Source organism: Mya arenaria, chromosome 12 (genome assembly GCF_026914265.1).
Source record: "Mya arenaria isolate MELC-2E11 chromosome 12, ASM2691426v1".
Taxonomy (NCBI): domain Eukaryota; kingdom Metazoa; phylum Mollusca; class Bivalvia; order Myida; family Myidae; genus Mya; species Mya arenaria.
Genome location: NC_069133.1, coordinates 29,551,551 through 29,574,827, shown reverse-complemented (window position 1 = coordinate 29,574,827; position 23,277 = coordinate 29,551,551). Strand labels below are relative to the sequence as shown.

The window sequence follows — 23,277 nt, the reverse complement described above, 5'->3', positions numbered from 1 at the left end:
TACCGTGATAATGTTACCCACATTACCATGAGATGAATGTATACCGTGATAATGTTACCCACATAACCATGAGATGAATGTATACCGTGATAATGTTACCCACATAACCATGAGATGAATGTATACCATGATAATGTTACCCACATAACCATGAGATGAATGTATACGGTTAAAATGTTACCCACATAACAATGAGATAAATGTATACTGTTATAATGTTACCCACATAACCATGAGAAAAATGTATACGGTTAAAATGTTACCCACATAACAATGAGAAAAATGTATACGGTTAAAATGTTACCCACATAACAATGAGATAAATGTATACTGTTATAATGTTACCCACATAACCATGAGAAAAATGTATACGGTTAAAATGTTACCCACATAACCATGACATGAATGTATACTGTTATAATGTTACCCACATAACAATGAGATGAATGTATACGGTTAAAATGTTACCCACATAACAATGAGATAAATGTATACTGTTATAATGTTACCAACATAACTATGAGAAAAATGTATACGGTTAAAATGTTACCCACATAACAATGAGATAAATGAATACTGTTATAATGTTACCCACATAACTATGAGAAAAATGTATACGGTTAAAATGTTACCCACATAACCATGACATGAATGTATACTGTTATAATGTTACCCACATAACCATGAGAAAAATGTATACGGTTAAAATGTTACCCACATAACCATGAGAAAAATGTATACGGTTAAAATGTTACCCACATAACAATGAGATAAATGTATACTGTTATAATGTTCCCACATAACCATGACATGAATGTATACGGTTAAAATGTTACCCACATAACCATGACATGAATGTAAAGAGTTATAATGTTACCCACATAACAATGAGATGAATGTATATGGTTATAATGTTACCCACATAACAATGACATGAATGTATACCGTGATAATGTTACCCACATAACAATGACATGAATGTATACTGTTATAATGTTACCCACATAACCATGAGATGAATGTAAAGAGTTATAATGTTACCCACATAACAATGAGATGAATGTATATGGTTATAATGTTACCCACATAACCATTAGATAACTGTATATAACAAGATATTTCCAATAAATTCCAACCACTAAAACCCTTTGAAATGCTGAACATGAAAACGCATGGTTACAGCCATTTTGGATGATGAGACTTGGCTATTTTTTCTCTGAAACAGACATAATTCTACAAAGAGTAGTAATACAGTTTCATGCTTTCCTCACATAGTGAATGAGTTTTCAACAGAATGGCACAACTATAAGCCTTCACCTCTTATCGATTTGAAATAAGTGAACTGAAATATGTTATAAGGCAGTTGTGAATTGTTTCTTTACTTTATTACTATCATTGAATTTACAAGTTAACTTTAAAAATACTACATGTTGTTTCACATACCTTATATACATAATACAAAACTGTGCAATAAACAATATGATCTATAGCAAACTTTCAATACCATAGTTCAACTAAATCCAATCAAACTAGCAGAAGAAATATTCCTTTCTTTGGTCATTCTAAAAATTGGCTTTGAAATATGAAGAAATTAATTGAAAATATATTTTCACAATTGTTCAAGACTTAAAGGGCAAAAACATCTTTTACCCAGCATCATGAATAGCTTGTGTATTTGTCCTAACAGGCACTTTGTGTGCACCTTTACACTAAAAAAGAATAAGTATCAAAGAAGTACTCTTTGGAACATGTTGATAGTAACAATAAGAGTTTCAAATGTTCACAAACTGATTGTTTTATAGCCAAGAAGCTCAATTTCAGTATGTTTTGAATCAGGATAAGAATTTTTAATGTCCACAAATCTGTGAAAAAGCCCAGGAAAAGAAATCCAGCTCCTCTATTATGGCATTCACACTATAAAGACACATATGGTACTTCTTGTTATAGATAGCTGATGGCACACCACCTGCCTAATATCAGATTCATGTTGCTATCAATGGACAGTACAGGTTACCATAAACTCAGTGGTCACCTGACACATATCAGGTTACTGGACCAGAGCCAGATCTTCACTAATATGGTATCATTCACAGAACCATTCAAAGCTTAAATAAACACAGCTTTTACAACTTAATTGTGTCATAGAATCAGTTTCACTTCTGCATACAGTCTGTTGTTCTAACTGCGTTTTCCCTAGCTGAGCCAGCTCCTTACATCATCGCATTGTCAACTTGGCATCCTCAGATCCTATGCCATAGGGGGTCATATTGCAGTCACAACAAGTCACCCAACTCTAATGGTCCCCAGGAAGACCATACAGTTTGACTGTACCAGCATCTCTATCCCGATCTCTGTCACTCTTATCATCACAAGCAAACGCCAGCAACGGTTTCTTGGGATTCCATGCAATGGTGAATGTCGGAGATTCGACTTGAACTGTCGAAATCTTATTACCTGTAATAACAAATGGGGTTTGTTCATCATCAAAGATTTCTTTGAATTATACGTACATGTATTTAATGAGAAACTTGAGTGGTCCTTCAAGCAAGAAAAGACTATTCACATTTATTTACGAAACAACAATCAAAGTTTTGAAAGTAATGAAAACTAGAGCTATCACTGAAAGTGATTAATACCCCCGAACACCGCCTCTCATTATGATTTATCATTGTATGAAGTTTTATGAAATTCCATCTAGTAGTTTTCAAGTTACTGTCCGGACAAAAGTTTGACAAAAAAAACCACAGAAAAAGGCAATAACTCTGTAATTTGCTAAAATAGTGTAATGATTCATGTACACTGAACTCCTTCTCATTGTGCTGTACCATTGTATAAAGTTTTATTACATTCCATCCAGTAGTATTCAAGTTATGCTCCGGACAAGAAAAAAGTAACAAAGGGCAATAACTCTGTAATTGGCTGAAATAGAATTGTGGTTCCTGTACACTGCACTTCCTCTCATTATGATCTATCACTGTATGAAGTTTTATTAAATTCCATCCAACAGTTTTCAAGTTATGCTCTGGACAAGAAAAAGTAACAAAGGGCAGTAACTCTGTAATTAGCTAAAATAGAATTGTGGTTCCTGTACACTGCACTCCCTCTCATTATGAATTATGATCTATCACTGTATGAAGTTTTATTAAATTCCATCCAATAGTTTTCAAGTTATGCTCCGGACAAGAAAAAGTAACAAAGGGCAGAAACTCTGCAATTAGCTGATATAGAATTGTGGTTCCTGTACAATGCACTTCCTCTCATTATGATCTATCACTGTATGAAGTTTTATTGTATTCCATCCAATAGTTTTCAAGTTATGCTCGGGACAAGAAAAAAGTATTAAAGGCCATAACTTTGTAATTAGCTAAAATAGAGTTTATGGTTCTTGTGCACTGCACTTCCTCTCATTGTGCTTTACCATTGTATGAAGTTTCAATAAATTCCATCTAGAAGATTGCAAGTTAATGTCTGGAAAAATATTTGACAGCAAAAAGACCAAAATAAAGGGCAATAACTCAGTAATTAGCTAAGTAGAGTTATGGTTCTTAAACACTGCACTTCCTCTCATTGTGCTTTACCATTGTATGAAGTTCCAATGAATTCCATCCAGTACTTTTCAAGTTATACTCCGGACAAAAAAAGTAACAAAGGGCAATTACTCAGTAATAAGCAAAAACAGAGTTATGGTTATTGTACACTGCACTTCCTCTCATTATGCTCTACCATTGTATGAAGTTTAATCCAATTCCATCCAGTAGTTTTTAAGTTATGCTCCGGACAAGGTAAATTGCAACGGACCGACCGACAAACCGACCGACAGACTGACCACAGGGTGACTCCAATATACCCCCTTCAAACTTCGTTTGTCGGGGGTATAATGACGATATTGAGCATAAGCAACACAATGTTTGCAAATCTTTCGTTTCGTTGGATCCCACATCTGAACATACAGCTAGCTGAAGCCAGCTTTTGATGCATTATTAAGATAGATCACAACACTACAAAAACAAAGAAACAGTAAAGGGATTCAACACTTAATAATCATATCTAAGCATGTAATGTAATTTTGAGATAAAAATAATAAAGGGGAGTCATTTTTGTCCAGTTACATTTCAATAAAAAGCCCAGCTACAAACTTGGCCTGATAAATAAAGTATTCAATGATGTTTGTGCCCAAAATAAAGAAGACATTATTTAAATTTTAGCCGCAGTGTACATACACAGTGGGAAGGTTTATTTATCATTCTCTTTTTGTGCATTTTTTTGTCCGTTTAACTTTCATAAAGAATAGGTAAAAACCTTATGAAGACTCTTACAAAGAATACTCAATATTTGAGGGGAGTGTTACTGTGAATAGACAACAAGAATGCAGACCTTCCATTGCTTTCTTAAAACCTGCAAAATTAACATCACGTTTTGACCATTGCTAAATACAATTTTTTTCATTCACCTATCATATACGTTCACCAAGGTAGTTTTTAACCATAGCTTTGTTCACTTGAGCTGGGAATATATGTTCCATTTAAAACGTTGAAGCCTGTTAAAGTCTGAATATGATCTCCAAGGTAAAACATCTGTCCACTGATTTTAGTCATTGCTTTCAATGCATTTCTAAGTTTGTTGAAAAAGCACCCACAAATATTAAAACCTCTCAATTTCTGAATCCACAAACTGCATCATGAAAGTTTCCTTAACTGTTTATCCATTTTTTTAAGTTGTTTATTTTTCCTCTAATTTGCTATCGGCGGGGATGTTTAGATAATCAAAGCAGAAACTGAAAGATCAAAACATTAAAGTACATGTCAGAATAGGGGAAAGTTGTTTTAAATATTGATGGTTGTTAAGTGTAGAGTCCGCAAAGTGTACATAACAAGTGTTATTTTGTAGTCTTCAATATGCCAGAAATCACATTTCATGCACCTTATTTTCAACCACATCTCAATATATTTGGACAAGGAAGTATTTATATGTTCAAACTAAATTTGTCTTTTTAAAGAGCTGTTTCATATGACTGTTTATACAAAATTGCATTTACTGGCCTCAGCATTAATATATCATAAGCTGAGTTTGAGTTAGCTGTATAGGATCAGGCTGGCAGGTAACAGGGCCCAGTTGACCTCACCAACCATTACCTGTGTCTGCCTCACATATGTCAATAATGAGATCTTCTGACGCTGATGCCAACATTTTCCCATCATGGCTGAAACTCAAGGACCGGATAGGCCACTCTAACCTGGAATATGGGAAAGTATTGATGAAACATGTGCTACAAAAAAATGATGGTAATATAGTAAAAGTTAGTAGTTGGATGCGTTTGGTTATATGGTAAGTTGGTGATTGGTTGTTTTGGTTATATGGTAAAAAATGATTGTTGGATGTTTTTGGTAATATGGTAAATGTTGGTAGTTTTTTTTTTTTTGGTAATATGGTTAAAATTGAGTTGTTTTCGGTAAAATGGTAAAAGTTGGTAATTGGATTTTTTTGGCAATATGGTAGTTGGTAGTTGGATGTTTTGGTTTTATGGTAAAAGACAGTTGTGGCATGTTTTGAGCAACTAATAAGACTTCAATACAATGCACTTCAATGCTTATAACTTTACCGAAAGTATTTATATTTTCTTATCAACAAAATTAAGTATAATCAACAATGGCGACAATGCACAGATATAAACACAAACATCAATCAAAATTAATTCCATGAAACACACAACTGCATCAGATCACATTAAGGCAAACTCCAAATTCAATTTTAACTCCTGCAATAAACATTACCTCGATATAGTCCTGACACACGCCAGCTCTTTAGCATCCCAGATACTAACAAGAGCGTCGGCACTTCCGGCAGCAAAGTAGACACCTTTGGGATCCATCTCTATACAGATGCAGTTGGCAGGGTGACCGTTTAGGACAGTTTGAGGTTTGGCATCTGGGTAACTGTAATCCAAATAAGTCTGTTCACATAAATTAAGAACTTTTAAAAAGCAATATCACCTTCACAACATGTAATACACTATCTGGCAATCATTGTATATACACATTTTTCAAATACATACACTAGTTTTTGATTTCCATTTTAGACATGTTTTTTTTTATTTATCTTTAAAATAGTTTATATTAATGAATTTACAATAACACCAATTTTATCATGCATAACGTTACTGTACTACGATACCTGAGGACATGTATATTTCCCTGCCCTGTGGTCATCAAGAACAAGTCCCCATCAACATTCCACGAGATCTCATTGACTTCAAAGTGGTGCTGCTGGTCAAGTCGAGACCGATGAGTCTTTGCATCAATAAATGTGATGAGGTCATCTTTGTTTCCCACAGCTATTGTGTTACCATCTGGTGACCAGCAAACATTGATGTTTTCCCCTGAGACAGACGATTCGATCAATTTCAATGTTTTAATGCTGGCGATTATTTCAGATATTCAATCACAAAAGAATACTTGGTAAGATTTGCTATCAGTTTCCTCCTCTAACATCACGAAAAATTCATTTCATTTAGTAAATTTAATTTACACTCTTTGATATTACTTAAAATATTTATGCAATATCAAAGTTACTAAACTTCAATCATTTTAACCTCTCAGGTCATAAATGCATTAACTTAAATTGAATGTTGAAATTTAAAACTATATAATATTAAGAAATCTTAGAATTAGCCTGTTTCAAGTGAGAGACTGGTCAGGTGGTATACATCCACCTCCCAAACAAGTCAATTTAAACTAAGATCCACCAGGGGCATATTCTCATCACCTAAAATTGAATACCAGTACTAGAAGCAGGAAATGGACTTGTCCAAGATTAGTATTGGCTTTATAGTCATCTTCATAATCAAGCTTAAATGAAAATCTAATAAACCATACCTTTAGTATTGACTGTGGCTATAGACTTGTTTGACCTTGCATCCCAAAGACGAATTGTTTTATCACCACTGGCTGTAACTAGTTGGTCTGGATGTTTGGGATGCCAGCAGAGCTGGTCAACACTGTCACTATGTCCTCTAAATGTGACATCTTTCGACTGGAATATTGAAGATAATACCATTTCAACTATTTGAGGTTATACACATTAAACTCTTGAAGGTTATACACATACAACGATTGGAGGTTATACAATGTCAACTCTTGGAGGTTATACACATTCAACTCTTGGAGGTTATACAATGTCAACTATTGGAGGCTATACACATACAACTATTGGAGGTTATACACATACAACTATTGGAGGTTATACAATGTCAACTATTGGAGGTTATACAATGTCAACTATTGGAGGTTATACACATACAACTATTGGAGGTTATAAAATGTCAACTATTGGAGGTTATACACATACAACTATTGGAGGTTATACACATACAACTATTGGAGGTTATACAATGTCAATTATTGGAGGTTATACACATACAACTATTGGAGGTTAAACACATACAACTATTGGAGGTTATACAATGTCAACTAGTGGGGGTTATACACATACAACTATTGGAGGTTATACACATACAACTATTGGAGGTTATACACATACAACTATTGGAGGTTGTACACATACAACTATTGGAGGTTATACAATGTCAACTATTGGAGGTTATACACATACAACTCTTGGAGGTTATACAATGTCAACTATTTGAGGTTATACACATTCAACTCTTGGAGGTTATACAATGTCAACTATTGGAGGCTAAACACATACAACTATTGGAGGTTATACACATACAACTATTGGAGGTTATACAATGTCAACTATTGGAGGTTATACACATACAACTATTGGAGGTTAAACACATACAACTATTGGAGGTTATACACATACAACTATTGGAGGTTATACAATGTCAGCTATTGGAGGCTATACAATGTCAACTATTGGAGGTTATACACATACAACTGTTGGAGGTTATACATTGTCAGCTATTGGAGGTTATACACATTTAACTATTGAATCATAAACAAACAAGAGATTTTATAGGACACAGATGCCACAATATACTGCTTTTGTCACAAAAGCATGGGCCATTTTTTTTACCATTCTCCATATTTTCGCATCAAAATTATGAGTTCCACAACATCAAATCCAGAAAGATCTCATGAGTGTTATAATACTACATTAAAACTGCGATCGCTCGAGGTCACAGGGGACCGAGCTTAAACCTCGAGGGAACCGATGTTTTGAACGACCCGATTTTTAATTATCCAGTCTGTTATGAAATATATTTCAGTGTGTTTCAAGTATGAAGTAGTCTCTTTACTAAGACACCAATTATGTGTTGCGTTGTGGAAATCGCTCATATGTTCAAAGGCTGTAAAAGAAAATGTCAATAAATCGATTTTTTTTACAAAATGGCCATATTGCAAAGCAAAGTGACAAAAATGATTTCTTTTCAGAGATTCCGATGTTGGATCGATATGGAAGTGTTTATTCATATTTTTATTACTCATTTACATTTCTCACAAATAACTTCTCGTCATTTAATTCTCATAATTATTTTCTAACATGCCTATATCAACTAATATTGGTCATGCATTAACAGTGTTAAACGGTTTTCACACCTTACCAATTGCCTTCATTGCAATTTTTACAACTTGCGAAAATTTTAATACCTGGCAATTGTTTGTTTATTTTGGAACATCCGTTCGGGTACAAGTGTGAAATTATAAGGCCTAAAATAAAAATTGTTTGATTAGGGTTACAACCTTTTCAAAAATAGGTAGGGTAGGTAGGCTTTTTATTTTATTTTATTTTGTTTTTTTATTAGGCTTTATATAAGAATATCATTTTTATCATTGGAGAATGGTGTTAAAGTTATCTTCTGTATAAGCATTTAAGGTTTAAACTACATATTCACGGCCTCTTAACGCCAGCTCCACCACTTTAAAGTGGTGCAAAGAAAAAGAGCTGTTGACACTTCCGTGGTGGAGCTGTGCCCTATGTTTACATGAACAAACGTGAGTATGATTTATATTTTATTTGATATTTTCATTTAACGGACATATTTCGAAAATCGGAGAATGAGGTACCGTGTAAGAACACTTCTACTGAAGCCTGGTTACTATTTCGTTTCAATATTGTGCAAACTGTGGTTCCAGGAGCTTTTCTCCCGAATTGGACTTGTGCATATTTTGAGATCTGATTGCATAGCAAGTACATTTCGGTGCTTACAAACCCCGTAAGAACATTCTCGCGCATGCAAACATAACTGTTATGTATAGTACCTATGCTGGAACACAACAAAACTAATAAGCACTTCTTAAAAAGGAAAAATGCACATATTTATAAAAGTGGTGGCGCTGTTGCTCTAGAGGTGGCGCTGTCGAGTAGTGGTGGCGCTATCGAGTATGTTTTGCACTTGAAGTATATAAAAAGTTAACGCTTTTGGAATGATTACAAAAGTTGCTATGTTTATCATTCATTGAACATTATGCTGGTTATGCATACTACTTGCGGAAACAAAACTCTTCGCGAACTACCTTAACCTTACTGAAAACTATTTCGAAAACAAACGGCTAGGTGCTATTAATTTTTACCATAGAACTATAAGTATTTGTCAGCTTGTTTTTGCTTTTTTAAATAATGTCGAGAAATATTAAACTGTTTATATTTTATTTTGTATATGTATGGCAGTATTATTATCTATACTAATAAGTTAGAAAGGCTTTTAAAGTACATTTTTTTTTCCTTTACAGCACTAAACATTATAGATGGGAAAAGAACCTGAAGGGGCATAAAAACCAAATCAGCATTGACTCAGCATTGAGTTATTATCATCTGTGCACACACTACAAGTACAAACGCATGGGAACAGACCAAACTTCAAATGTTGAAGAGTGAAGACTTATTGTGAAAAATTCTAAATGTAAGAATACCATTGACAAAATAAAACAAATAGACATCGATTACCTACAGAGACTGTTTACATGTTATAATATTAAAAAGACAAATTAGTTGAGAACTTTCACTCTGACCTTTTTGGAGGGGCATTACCGCCTACATGTACATAGTGTTCTTGTTTCTTTACATATTTTAATTTGAAAGTACATTCATTGTTTTTAAATCTGAATTCTGAGTTAGTATCATACGTAAAATTCATTCATTTGAATGATTACATTTTATGAATAAGTCCAATAAAGCTTTATCAATTTTTACAAGAAAAGGGTTGATTTCTAAGCATTTTATTAGCTATAAAAATGTATGGTTACATGACATTATGTATATTTTCTTCAAAATTGAACGGTAAACTATCGTAAATTGTCTTTTAAATTGTTCATTAGACATCATAGAAAATATTTAAAATGATTTCAGCAGGTTGTCTTATTATTAATTATTTTTTATGAATTTATAAAACTGCTTTATATTTTCAAACATCGAAATACTGCTCTGTTCAGAAGACTCACAAGATCAATCAAAACGATTTTTTTGCATGTGTATCAATAATGCTGTTCGGTTGAACTTATGTTTTCTGTTAACTGAAGTTTATTTCACCAGAAACTGTTGTGTTTATTTCATATTAAAGATCTGATAATGTGAAACAAAAATCAATTATAGACAAAATATTTACTTGTCGCTCTTTGTAGCCCTTGGAGTTTGGGGTTGGGTGTAATGAAACTTGCATAACTTTTTTAATTCACGGTAAAATATCTTCAAAATTTGGATAAAAGTCCCCTAGTGTACCTTGATAATAACTATGTTGTCGGTGAAAGCTTTTATTTAAGTGTGTATTACTTAAATACCGTAATTCAGTTTAAATAATTATGGCCTTTAATGATTTTTGTTTTCAAATAGCTTTCCTGTTATATTGAGCTTTGTCATTTTTGTTGTTGTTTTGTATGATGTACAATTAATACTTCTATTTCCTATCTTAAATTTTTTGTCTCATTTGTCAAATTGAATTGGTACATATTTCATATAAAGTGAAAAAAACACAAACTATTTTTAAAGATGCACTCTTACTCCCAAACAAGACTTTTCACAATAAATATTATTGTTTTGATTTTTCAAAATGGGTTGATAGATGTCAACAACAATGTTTCTAATGAAGCATTTTGAGTTCAATTTGCTAATAAGAATTATGAACATACAACATGGTATTTCTGCCTTGTGATACTATAGAAGACCACAGTAAATCTTTTAGCAATCACCAATCATTTAATATTTGTCATGCTTTCTGCTATTATAAACAGGGTCACAAGCTTGTTATAAATAAGTAAACAATATTTCAGCAAATGCAATATTTAGTAAGTGGTTATTGTTTTATCAGTCAATTTGATGTGTGTTATAAATTCAATTATATGCAGGGCTTCCATTAAAGGAAGTTTGGAAGTATATTGCTCCTTAGAAATGGGTTAAAACTTTCAAAATTGATTTCTATGAAGTACAAAAACTTCCATAATTTTGAAGAAAACCACCATAGTAGAAAGCATGGAAGTTCAAAATATTCAAACCTTGTGTCAATATTACTTTTATGGTCACAAATTCAATCAGTCTTAAGATAAAATGATTTCTTATAATATAAGTCTTTGAATTTGGCGAGTTAAAGTTACAAATTACTTGATTTTTAACATTCTAATTGAAAAATAGTGGAAAAAGATGTTGTATTCGGGAGATTTTAACATCCACATTTCAGTGTAAAACTTCCAAAATTGATGGACAGGAAGTTGATACTTCCAGTTTCAAATTCTTAATGGAAGCCCTGTTATATGTATTGATTTCAAATAAGAGTTTCACTTTAAAGATGCTCATTTAAAGATAATGAAAGACACAACTAGAACTCCGCGAGTCGGATGTGTCGCCTGACGAATTATTTACTGTCGACATTATAGCTGTTAGATTGGCATTTTATTCATTTATAGACAATGATGTTGCCATTTAACTTTCAAGTGTAGGTGGCATTTGAACTGAAGGTAACAACGTTAAGCCAGGAGCAAGCAATTGGTTTTATAAGCAAAAATGAGCACAATAAATACTGAAGTCAACTGCGATCCCCTTCAATAAGATCTATCTATCTATAAAGTTTCAAGTTAATAACTCTTTTAGTCGAGAAATGCCCCGGACAAAATTTAAGCTTGAAAATTAACAAAGGGCAAAAACTCTAAACATATAGATGCAAGAGTTACGGTTTTTGCGCACTGCACTTTCCCTCAATCAGATATACCTACGGAATAAGTTTCAGGTTGATACCTTCTATAGTTTACGAGATATGCCACGGACAAAACCTAAGCATGAAAATTAACAAAGGTCAATAACTCTAAAAATATGGCAGCAAGAGTTACGGTTCTTGTGCACTGCACTTGCCCTCAATGAGATCTATCTAGCTATGAAGTTTCAAGTTGATACCTCTTATATTCTTCAAGATATGCCCCGGACAAAACTTTAAGCATGAAAATTAACAAAGGGCAATAACTCTAAACATACAGATGCAAGAGTTACTGTTATTATGCACTGCACTTTCCTTCAATCAGATATACCTACGGAATAAGTTTCAGGTTGATACCTCCTATAGTTTACGAGATATGCCACGGACAAAACGTAAGCAAGAAAATTAACAAAGGGCAATAACTTTAAAACTAAGAAAGCAAGAGTTACTGTTATTGTGCACTGCACTTGCCCTCAATGAGATCTATCTAGCTATGAAATTTCAAGTTGATATCTCTAATATTCTTCAAGATATGCCCCGGACAAAACTTTAAGCATGAAAATTAACAAAGGGCAATAACTTTAAAACTAAGAAAGCAAGAGTTACTGTTATTGTGCACTGCACTTGCCCTCCATGAGATCTATCTACATATGAAGTTTCAAGTTAATAACTCTTATATTCTACAAGATATGCCCCGGACAAAACTTTAAGCATGAAAATTAACAAAGGGCAATAACTCTAAACATATAGATGCAAGAGTTACGGTTTTTGTGCACTGCACTTGCCCTCAATTAGATCTATCTACATATGAAATTTCAATTTGATACCACTAATAGTTTAGGAGATATACCCCGGACAAGCGAAAATGGGACGCGGACGCCGCCGCCAAAAGTAACCCCTATATGTCGTCTTTTCAGGCGACACAAAAACTAGACACATTTGATACTAATTGTATGAATTATTATAGTTTAGGTGACCTCTGATTTGTTTTGGAGATATTCATAAATGTTTGTTATTCTTTGTTGTCTTCAGTTTCTTATACATTTAAGGATTTTAATAATTGCTTTTCTGGTATATATTAATTCAATGCAAATGAAAACACACTTTAAAGGAGACACATTTGATACTTATTATATAAATGATTATTGTTTACATGTACTCTGATTTGTTATGAAGATATTCATAAAGGGGTGTTCTTCATGTTATTATACATTTTGGACTTGATTTAGTATTGCTTTTCTGGTATATATTCATTTAATGCACAAAGAAATTATTTTAAGTGTTCAGTATCACTTTCACACATTGTTTACTATTATTTTGTGCATATTTGGCCTATTTATGCTTATATGTGCATTGTTGTATTTCAAAACCTTTGTGAAAAATAGAAACAGTATTATTTCTTTCATGCATAGTCTGATACATATTCAGTTTGAATGCGTTATTTTTATCATATTTAAAAAAAATTGCCATTGTCCTATATAAGACACATGCTATTTTTGTGTTAATATCACTATCAACTAAAAACATCCATTTTCAACTCTTCTTTACCATGTAAATGGAGGAGTTAACATTATAACTCCATTGACCAGTTTTTTTATGCAATTTGTCCAATTTCATACATTTTAGTATTATTAAACAGCTAAAAACAAGGCATGTTATGTTATATGCATTTCATCTAGTAAATAATGTTCTCTTTTTATATAACAGTTCAATAATTATGTTCTATTTATGTTTGTAACTTTCATACGAAATGATAATGCTTATTAAAGTACTACAAAAATTGTTATTTCATGTCACTTCTTCATGATGAATTCCCCTTATAATCAGGAAACTTATTCTTCCCTTCAAGTTGTCATTCCAGCATGGTGACTTTGCCCCCTCCCCCTAAATGATTAGAACTGCAGTGTACAAGAACAATAACTCTATTTCAGCAAATTGCAAGAGTTATTCCCTTTGTTCCTTTTCCTGTCTGTAGCATAACAAGAAAACTACTTTTAGGAATTTCATTAAACATCATTCAATGGTAAAGCACAACAAGAGGAAGTGCAGTGCACAATGACTATATCTGTATTTCAGCTAATTACAGAATTATTGCCCTTTGGCTCTTTTTCTTGACCAGAGCATTACTTTCAAAATACTCATGGTATTGAAATAAAACATGGTATATGGATAGGTGGCAATGACAAAAAGTACAGTGCACAAGCACCCTAATTCTGTCGTGTTCACTAATGTACCACACCCCTAATGAAATGTTCAACTTGAAACTCTTCAATTTCAACGGTTTAGCCTATGTTGTTAAGCAGAAATACAAATATTTTGAGAATTTCATGGGTGCGGTTCGATGCATTGTAATATGCTTGTTGGCCTTGACATTCCTTGTTTTTCAACATATTACAAATGCATTAACTATTAAACGGCGCCCTTTGATGCTTCGCATCAATAGTCTTTCTTGTGCCTCTAGGTAATATAATTCTGGAGTCCAGAAGTGCCAATTTTTGCTAGTTTAAGGGACGTAGCTCTTGTTTTACTGAATGCAGACTTTAATAACATTCCACTAAGGTTTCTTGACTGTAGGTGAAATAGTTTTGGAGTTTCGAGCGACACAGGTTCGCATAATTCTTACTGATGAAAGGTCACACGGACACACAAGGGCAAATCTAAATGCCCCCCATTATTGTTGGGGCATAAAAAAGCTGTCACAGGAACATGAAAAATGAAAAAATTTGTACTTGTCATCAGAAAGTATAGTATATAAATGTTGAGTAAATTGTTTTGATTATAATCTTATTTCTGGCAATAAAGTTGTATACAAATATTATCCCCATTTAACTACAAGTGCAATTTTGCCCTTCAAGCAAAAAAGTATAAATGTGTGACACAATTTCATAAATGATGTTCTTGATGTGAAGTATGATTGGAGCAGATGAACCGTATTATGGTTAGGGCTAATGCCTAAGTCACATATTCCTGATTGTTACTGCCATCCTTAATAGGACCATTCCTGATAAAATTTTGTCGAAAGTCTGATCATGATCCTGCAATTTGTGGTCAGAAATTAAACAAGAGCCGTCGTAAGACAGCGCGCTCGACTACGCCACTTTGACTTAGAATACAATAACGATGTAATAATACCAAGTTTGGTCTCTTTATGTCAAACCTAACTAAAATTATTCAATACATAAGGTGACTTTGATGCTGCCCTCCCACCAGCCCGCCCAAACAATGACACAAGTCATTCAAATAACTTGATTTCCCATTATGAAAATGTGGTTTAGAATATACAAATATGCCTTTTAAAGGAAATAAAAAAAAATATTATAAAAAAAAAAAATCAAGGGCCATAATTTGTATTTAGGCTTAAAACAGAGTTATGTTTCTTGTTGTAAGATTGTCGTTAATAATTTTGAATTTTATTTAGTGCATTTAATGAATGGTATAGAAGTTTTTTTATTAAAATCCCAACTTGCCCTTAACTTTTACTTGCCTAAAACTTTAACCTAAGTCAATCAGGGGCCATAACATGTATTAAGGATATGGAGTTATGTAACCTCATTGGGTGATGGTCCTGAACAATTGTGTGAAGTATTAAGTCAATTGAATGAAGGATATAGAAGTTATTAAACAATATCCCAACCTGCCCCTAAAACTTTAACCTAAGTTCCATAGTCAATCAGGGGCCATAATTTGTATAAAAGATAATATGGAGTTATCTAACCTCATTATGTGATGGCTCTAAACATCTGTGTGAAGTATTAAGTCAATTGAATGAATGGTATTGGAGTTTTAAGTGAATATCCCAACTTGCCCTAAAACTTTAACCTGCCCTAAAACTTTAACCTAAGTCAATCAGGGGCCATAACTTGTATTTAGGATAATATGGAGTTATGTCACCTCATTGTGTGATGGTCCTGAACAACTGTGTGAAGTCTAAGTCAATTGAACAAAGGATATAGAAGTTATTAATAAATATTCCAACTTGCCCTAAAACTTTAACCTAAGTTCCATAGTCAACCAGGGGCCATAATCTGTGTAAAGAATAATATGGAGTTATCTAACCTCATCATGTGATGGCCCTGAACAACTGTGTGAAGTATTAAGTCAATTGAATGTAGGGTATTGGACTTAAAGTGAAAATCCCAACTTGCCCTAAAACTTTAACCAGACGCCGACGCCGGGGCGAGTAGTATAGCCCACCTATTCTTCGAATAGTCGAGCTAAAAACTTGTAAAAACATTTATTCAATCACAACAACACTCTTTCAGGAACTTGTTCTGATTATTCTGCTATAAATCAAATCCTGGTCCGATCTGTATCTTTTGTATCACAATGTGTCCACCGAAGAGAACAACTGACCTAGGTAAAATCACACAGGTTAACACATGCAGAAATGTGTTGAACGTTAACTTAAAAATGATTTATTGAGAAATAAATTGAAAACAACAAACAAGAGTGTTTACTTTTTATAAAAGGGACGCGTCTCACTAGAATTTGATGTGAGTCAAGCGCTTTAACTGGATTGAATTATAACGGCAACGGAAAATCAGGATATAATGTAAATATCAATTAAATGTTGTTCACAATTTTAACGTTTCGATATTTTACAAACTATTTTGCTGTATGTTACTGTTTTAAAATGATAATAAAGGAATGTGCATACCGCAAAGAAGCATTATTGTCACTATCAAATCGTTTCAAATGTGGGAAGGTGTGAAAGACACCCGCTGTCTGTCATTAGAAAAACATCAATAGAACAAAAAACTATTGCGATGGTATGGTTGTTTGTTCGCACTTTACCACTATTTAAATACTTAACTGAGGGTGTTGACTTTTTGAGAACATTCACGCATACTTTAAGACTTGTATCATTGTTGTATACAATACACCATCAGAAGACGAGAAAAGCGTCATCAGGATGACAGAATAAAACTGTATTATTACCTCTGCTACTGTTACTGTTCTTGCGCATTGTGTCTAAGGCCTAAACAAAAAATAGGTTTGTTTCTGGTTACCCGACCGACTCAATTTATTTGCCACCGACTCAAAATATTTTATTGCAAAAAAAAATCACTTGCCAAAAAAATTCGGTATCATGAAAAAAATTGTCTGAAATTTATGCCATTTGCTAAATTTCACAACTAGATATTTTTCCAGCACCAACCGGTGCATTAGTCCTTTTTTTCTGACAACAAAATGCCCTTTGAGTAGACCGGAATGGCGACGAAATTAACATGCCTGATTGCAGTAAATGTATACCCTTGCACTAACCCCTGTGCTTGCACTCATTGTGCATTGGGATTCAAACAAATAAAGTGTGTAGAAGAAGGACAACCTATAAAATACCTTTTCGGTGAGTTACATGGCAGAAGAGAAGATGTTGAAGTTGACTGCCAGAAAAAAAAAAAAAAAAAAAAAAAACATACCTACCGACCCAATATTTTTGGGGCATGTAACCAGAAACAAACCATTTTTTTTTTTAGCCTAACGTATAAATTTACATGAAATAAACAAAGAAACACACATTAGTTTTCTATAAAATTTAATATCCCATGGTTTATATTGACCTTAGCCATTTTCACGATCCCAAAAAATATGGTCAAAACAAGTATGGCAGATACTGGACTTACCGAAATATGCTAAATTACCGAAATACGACGATAACTACGGAAATACACAAGACATTTATCGCAATACGCCTTATATACAAACAAATTCATTCTTTTTACTTTGATATATGTTATAAATACTTTACCAACCTAAATTTTTCGGCTCCTGTTTTGACATTTTTCCGCTGCGTCCTATCTTATATATTAAAGGGACTGTGCCATAGATTGGCACCAAAAAAGTGTTTTCTGTAACGAATCTCAGGACAATTATCTAATAGAATGTGTTATGCTTTGATATCATAATTGTAAAAAAAAGTTCCAAAATGTAAAAAAAAAATTGTGTCGGAGATCGGGTTCGAACCCGCGTCGTCAAAATTGAAGTCCAGCGTCTTACTCACTGAGCTACAAAGGCTTATTCTAATCGGGTGACATAATTAAGCTATACTAATACACCTACCTCAGTAATATCACGTGATAACACTGACTAGCCAATCACGCATAAGGAATGAATTCTACTTGGTAGACATACCCAGTAATCTTTTTTAATGGAAAAATACGAAATAACTGCTAAACTTAAATAAATTGTAAACTATGTGGTACTTCAGTTAGTAAGTTTCAATGCATTGTACACATTGATGCCAAGTTTATGTCAGTTTTCGACAATTTTCTTTTTTTTCACTATTTTATCATAAGTGAGACAGCCCCTTTAAAGGTTTTTACCCGTTTTTTTCACCAAATTTTTTGCCTGCGTCTTATCTATGCTAGCTTCCTATACATAGTATAATATGGTAGTTTTCCTCAGCGGGAATATTTATATTTTGATGTTTATACTTCATAAAAATGCATTCCTTGCATACGAATAAGCAACAGTAGTGATGGGATATCGGTTGGAGAACTGCAACCGATTATCGGTTGGAATCGGTTAGCAAACCAATGCGATATATCGGAAAAATAATCGGTTAAATGTTATTTATTTTCATAATTTTCTATTAAGATATTTATGTCTTAAAAGTGACTGTTTTACTTAAATTCTAATGATCTTTTGAAAAAGTAAAGAACTTAAATTACAATCTGGTGTATACATAGCTGGCATTTGTGAGAACTGACTCAGGGTTTCCGCCAGCCGTTTATGGCTTGTCGGGCCCGACGTGCCTTCCGCTGGCAAGGCTAATTACCGACATGCGTTAATTATGCCGACATGCTTTAATCCGCTTAGCGACAACCCTTATCAAAACAATCATCAGTTCTGACAATACACAATTTTGTTGCGATTGCAACGGTTGCAACGGTTGATTGACAGCCAGAAGGCGTGTCGGGACTAATACGGCATTTGTATCAGCCATTCAGGATCGACGACAGCATGAAGGCGTGTCGGTGAGGTTCAACAGTGCAATAAACCAAACTCCTCCTATTCTTTATCAAAATGGGAATGTGTGAAAAACACCACTGTCGTTATTGCGACCTTCATCCCTATAATCATCTATGAACGCAAAGTAAACAATATGTCTTAATTGAGTTCGGTAACATAAATCATGTGTCGTTTTATTTTGTTTCTTAATCCCGAGTCCGTTTGTTAACCAATTATTAAATTAGTATTGAGAACCGTGTGAAGATATCTGTGTTATTATAAACAAGGGTTATGCTATGTCGTCGTATGTAATTGAGTCGCGTTCCCGTCTTTAGTTTAAAAGTGTAAAGTTATATTTTGTGTTGCTTATTATTAAACATTGATTATTTTATTGTTCTTTTATAAATTTATTTAGAAAAAAAGATAAATAAATCTGAAAATGCACATTACATTCCCTTTAAGTTATTATTTAGCCGACCCGGCTTTAAAAATATTAGCTGTAGCAGCTTTAAATACGAATACACCCACGAGCAGTCACTTTGCTCCGGGCTCTTTTGTGTTCCAGCATGCAGTGTGCTTTACACGTTTTGCTGTGACGTCAACGGTGTCAATATAAATAATACCCGCACTAAACGAAACATGAGTCGATCCAAACTCCGCGCAGTGTTACTTCCCTTGCAGTACAGTAATTACTGTACTGCAAGGGAAGTAACACTGCGCGGAGTTTGGAGTCGATCGATATCGTCGATATTGTATTGTAGGAAAACTTGAGAAATACCAATAATTAATGAAGAGAAACCATTAAACTTTTTCACAAATATTTTTAATGTTAATCGGACTTGAGTTGGTAATTCTAAATCATAGGAACATAACTGTAAACTTGTTTAAAATGCAGGAAATTGCACCATTTTGGATACCAACATTAAAAAAAAATCGACGTCAAGAGGGGACACCCCTCCCAAACCCTCCCCTTCCGACATGCCTTATGAAATTCCTGGCGGAAACCCTGTGACTGGTGTTATAGTATTGTTTCTGCTTTATATACATGCTCTTTTTACACCCTTACATCTCAAGTTTGATACTTTTTATTTATGAAAAAAACATCCCTTTTAAAACAAACAACAAATTTAAACACAAAGACAGTTTACAACTTATTTATAATAAATTTTTTCTAGATATTTAGTAGAAAACAACAGCATTATTCACATAAAAAACTGTTTTACACTTTAACATGTACATTGAATGTCACTGAAAAAATCAAGTTGCATAAAAAATTAAGTTCTTTCCACCGATATTACATAATAATGGATATAGAAATGTCACAGCATTTTTGTCCCTTGTCGACAGATAGATTCAATCGGACATACCGTTATAAAATACGAAAATCTATCAAAGTTTTGCTAATTCTTTCGAACTTAATTTTTGACGCTATTGGCGCCGCCATATTGACAGTTGTGCCTAACTGTACGATGTTAAATCAATTTTCATTGGATAACTGCAACGAAATACTAACGCTTCATTGGCTGACCATTTGCCGGCATACTTCGGTTTTAACCGTTAAGCATTAATGATGTCTGATATTTCGGATACTTTAAACTTTCGGACAGGCACACTTTCTTTCTATTCTAATGGGGACAATATATTAGCGAAACATTAATGATGATTACACAAACACAGCTCTTGAGTTCCAAAATATAATGCTGAAGCCTGACATTAAAATACTGAACGGGAAATTTCAAAAAATTCAACTAACCGGTGTTTTTGTTAGTCTTTTTACAAAGACGACAAATGGCGATGTTCATATTCAAATTGTCCTTCGTCGGTGGTAAATTAAATATCTCCGACTCTCTATTGCCGTCTGCTAGAGCGGCCATTTTGCGCGCTTTCAGAGTTATTTCCCATTCGGAAATCTTCGTTCATACCCATGAGTATTCGTACCCGCTATCGACTCAGAGAAAACACAATCGATTATTGGAATCGGTTGGGCTTTTCTAGCCGTTAATCGATTATACCTGCTAATTGGCCCATCACTAAGCAACAGGTATGAAAATTAATAGCCACAATAATGTTCATTTAGGGAACTGATTCATAGCAATGTAAAATATACTTTTTAACTGTAAATCCACAATACTTAACACTTCGCTGTTAAATAGAAACACTAAAGTTAAGCATTACTTATTTTTAGCCAATACCTTTCTCTGATTAAAATTAAGTTTTTTATGAAACGCTAATTTAGATCAACATTTTGGAACTAACTAGCAGGTGCCTGTTATTTTTCCGCTCAATATTCTAAGCGCTGGGAACTGTCATTCTTGGCTTGGAAAACAACAAGTGTGTTAAGGATACATAGAGTCGCCAAAACAAATATTGTCAAAGACTATGAAGCAGCTGTTTATATGGACTAGAAAATTAATGACCCTCAACACAATGGCCCATTTAGGTGTTATCATGTTAGAAGCGATAAAGAGCCTTTTGACGCAATCATGCAGTAATCGATAAGGGGGACCCGTTGGCGCAATCATTCAGAAATGGATAAAGGAGCATTATTGCTTCGCCATTATGCGTTAAACTGGTTAGATAGATAGATAGATAGATTTATTCGTGCATATATATGTCCTAGTAACAAACCAAATATCTCATAAAGTTATAACACAGACTGATTAACAAAGTATTAGTGATGATATATATACTAAAGCACAACATCATTAGAATGCTTTGATACATACGTGCGTTAATAAAGATTTAATTCAATGTGACAAATATATAACACAGGATAACCCATTAAAGTTATTCAACTTATTTCCAATGGGGTCTTTAGTAAAGGGTAAAATTATATAACACATGAATGGATCACACAATATCTAGGTGACATTTCATTTATGAATATAAATATATATAAACTTTAACTTTTGTGGCATTTAATGTGAACAAGTCAATGTCTGTACACTCTACTAATTAACTTCACCGTTACAAATTACCAGAACTATCCGAAACATAAGTAAGTTCCCGTACTCACTAATCTATCCCTATCCAGGTGGAACACATTCACTGATTTATCATAGGAACCAGATGCCAACTTCCTTCCATCACAATTCCATGCAACGGAATGAACTTTTGAAGAATGTGCAGAGAATTCGCGAGTTTTTCCATTGTTTTTGAAGTAATCTGTCATGCGCTCCAAATAGGACGTCATTTTTGGTTGCAGTCAACTGCTGCAATTTGAGAGCAGTCAACGTTTTTATTTTAATTATTACAGCACTCGTAACAACTCGGTCACCTCCGGCAAACTTCGAGATAGTCAATTCCTTTTGAATACTGGCCGAGGTGTTCCGATTGTTAATACAAATCAAAGTCAGACCCTACTAAATCAATTTCCATTCTATAGTCAATCTACCAATTGCATGGAAGATAATACTAAGCTTTAGGTTACACACCACCATTGTTATTCCCTATATAATTCAATGTAAAATTACAATTTTTAGACAACATTTAAAGGCATTTCGAGCGAATGCAGGCTATGATAACCACATATATTCTTTAAGTACAAGCTTTAAATTACCTTTTAAGCCAACAAAAAAGGGGGGTCAAGTTATTCCTAAGAAAAATCACTCCACTTGAAAAACAAACTCTAAATATTGCACCGTCCGCCTTGACAGGGACCCTTTCCTCCAAAAGGATATCGACAAAATTGAACAGATACAGCGCCGATCTGCGAGATTTATAACCGGCGACTACTCTTCCCGTGATCCAGGCTGTGTGACGAACATGCTGAAGACCCTTGAGTTGCCACCACTACAAGATAGAAGACGAACGTCACGTTTGACCTTCCTCTACAAGATGACCGAGGGAAAGGTGCCAGCTATGCCAGCAAATGCCTATCTGACCCCCATTAGTGGCAAACGCCTGATTAAACCCAGAAATCTTAAAGACTTTGTATCAAACAACCTAGTGCAAAAACACGCAATAAACCACTCAAAGTGTTACAAACATATAAACTGTAAAACTGAACAATTTAGGCAATCGTTCCTACCTAAGACTTTCACCGAGTGGAATAACCTGGACCCTTCCATTGTGTGTGCTGATACAGTGAACTGCTTCAGAAGAGCAGTCCAACAGTCTTACTAAGTGTTCTCTCTCCCGCTGCGTACATGCTGAAAGGCTCTGCAGCGTATACATCCAGATCC

At 33.9% G+C, this 23,277-nt stretch overlaps 1 protein-coding gene across 1 annotated transcript; it reads right to left on the bottom strand.

Moving 5' to 3' along the window:
* Positions 1-594: 594 nt before the first annotated feature.
* On the bottom strand, positions 595-22,297 carry LOC128211410 (THO complex subunit 3-like). Its single transcript, XM_052916177.1, has 6 exons — positions 22,110-22,297; positions 6,873-7,029; positions 6,172-6,376; positions 5,772-5,933; positions 5,133-5,233; positions 595-2,454 (listed from the first exon to the last, which is right to left on the bottom strand). The coding sequence occupies exons 1-6, from the start codon at positions 22,284-22,286 to the stop codon at positions 2,294-2,296; spliced, it is 963 nt and encodes a 320-aa protein (XP_052772137.1). The 5' UTR covers positions 22,287-22,297; the 3' UTR covers positions 595-2,293.
* Between the last annotated feature and the right edge of the window lie 980 nt (positions 22,298-23,277).

Excerpts from the sequence above, each read along its gene's own strand:
- LOC128211410 (XM_052916177.1), bottom strand. The coding sequence starts at position 22,286 with ATGACGTCCTATTTGGAGCGCATGACAGATTACTTCAAAAACAATGGA. Across the intron at positions 6,377-6,872 it reads AGCCACAGTCAATACTAAAG|GGGAAAACATCAATGTTTGC; the intron begins GTATGGTTTATT and ends CGTCTGTCTCAG. Across the intron at positions 2,455-5,132 it reads CATATGTGAGGCAGACACAG|GTAATAAGATTTCGACAGTT; the intron begins GTAATGGTTGGT and ends TTGTTATTACAG.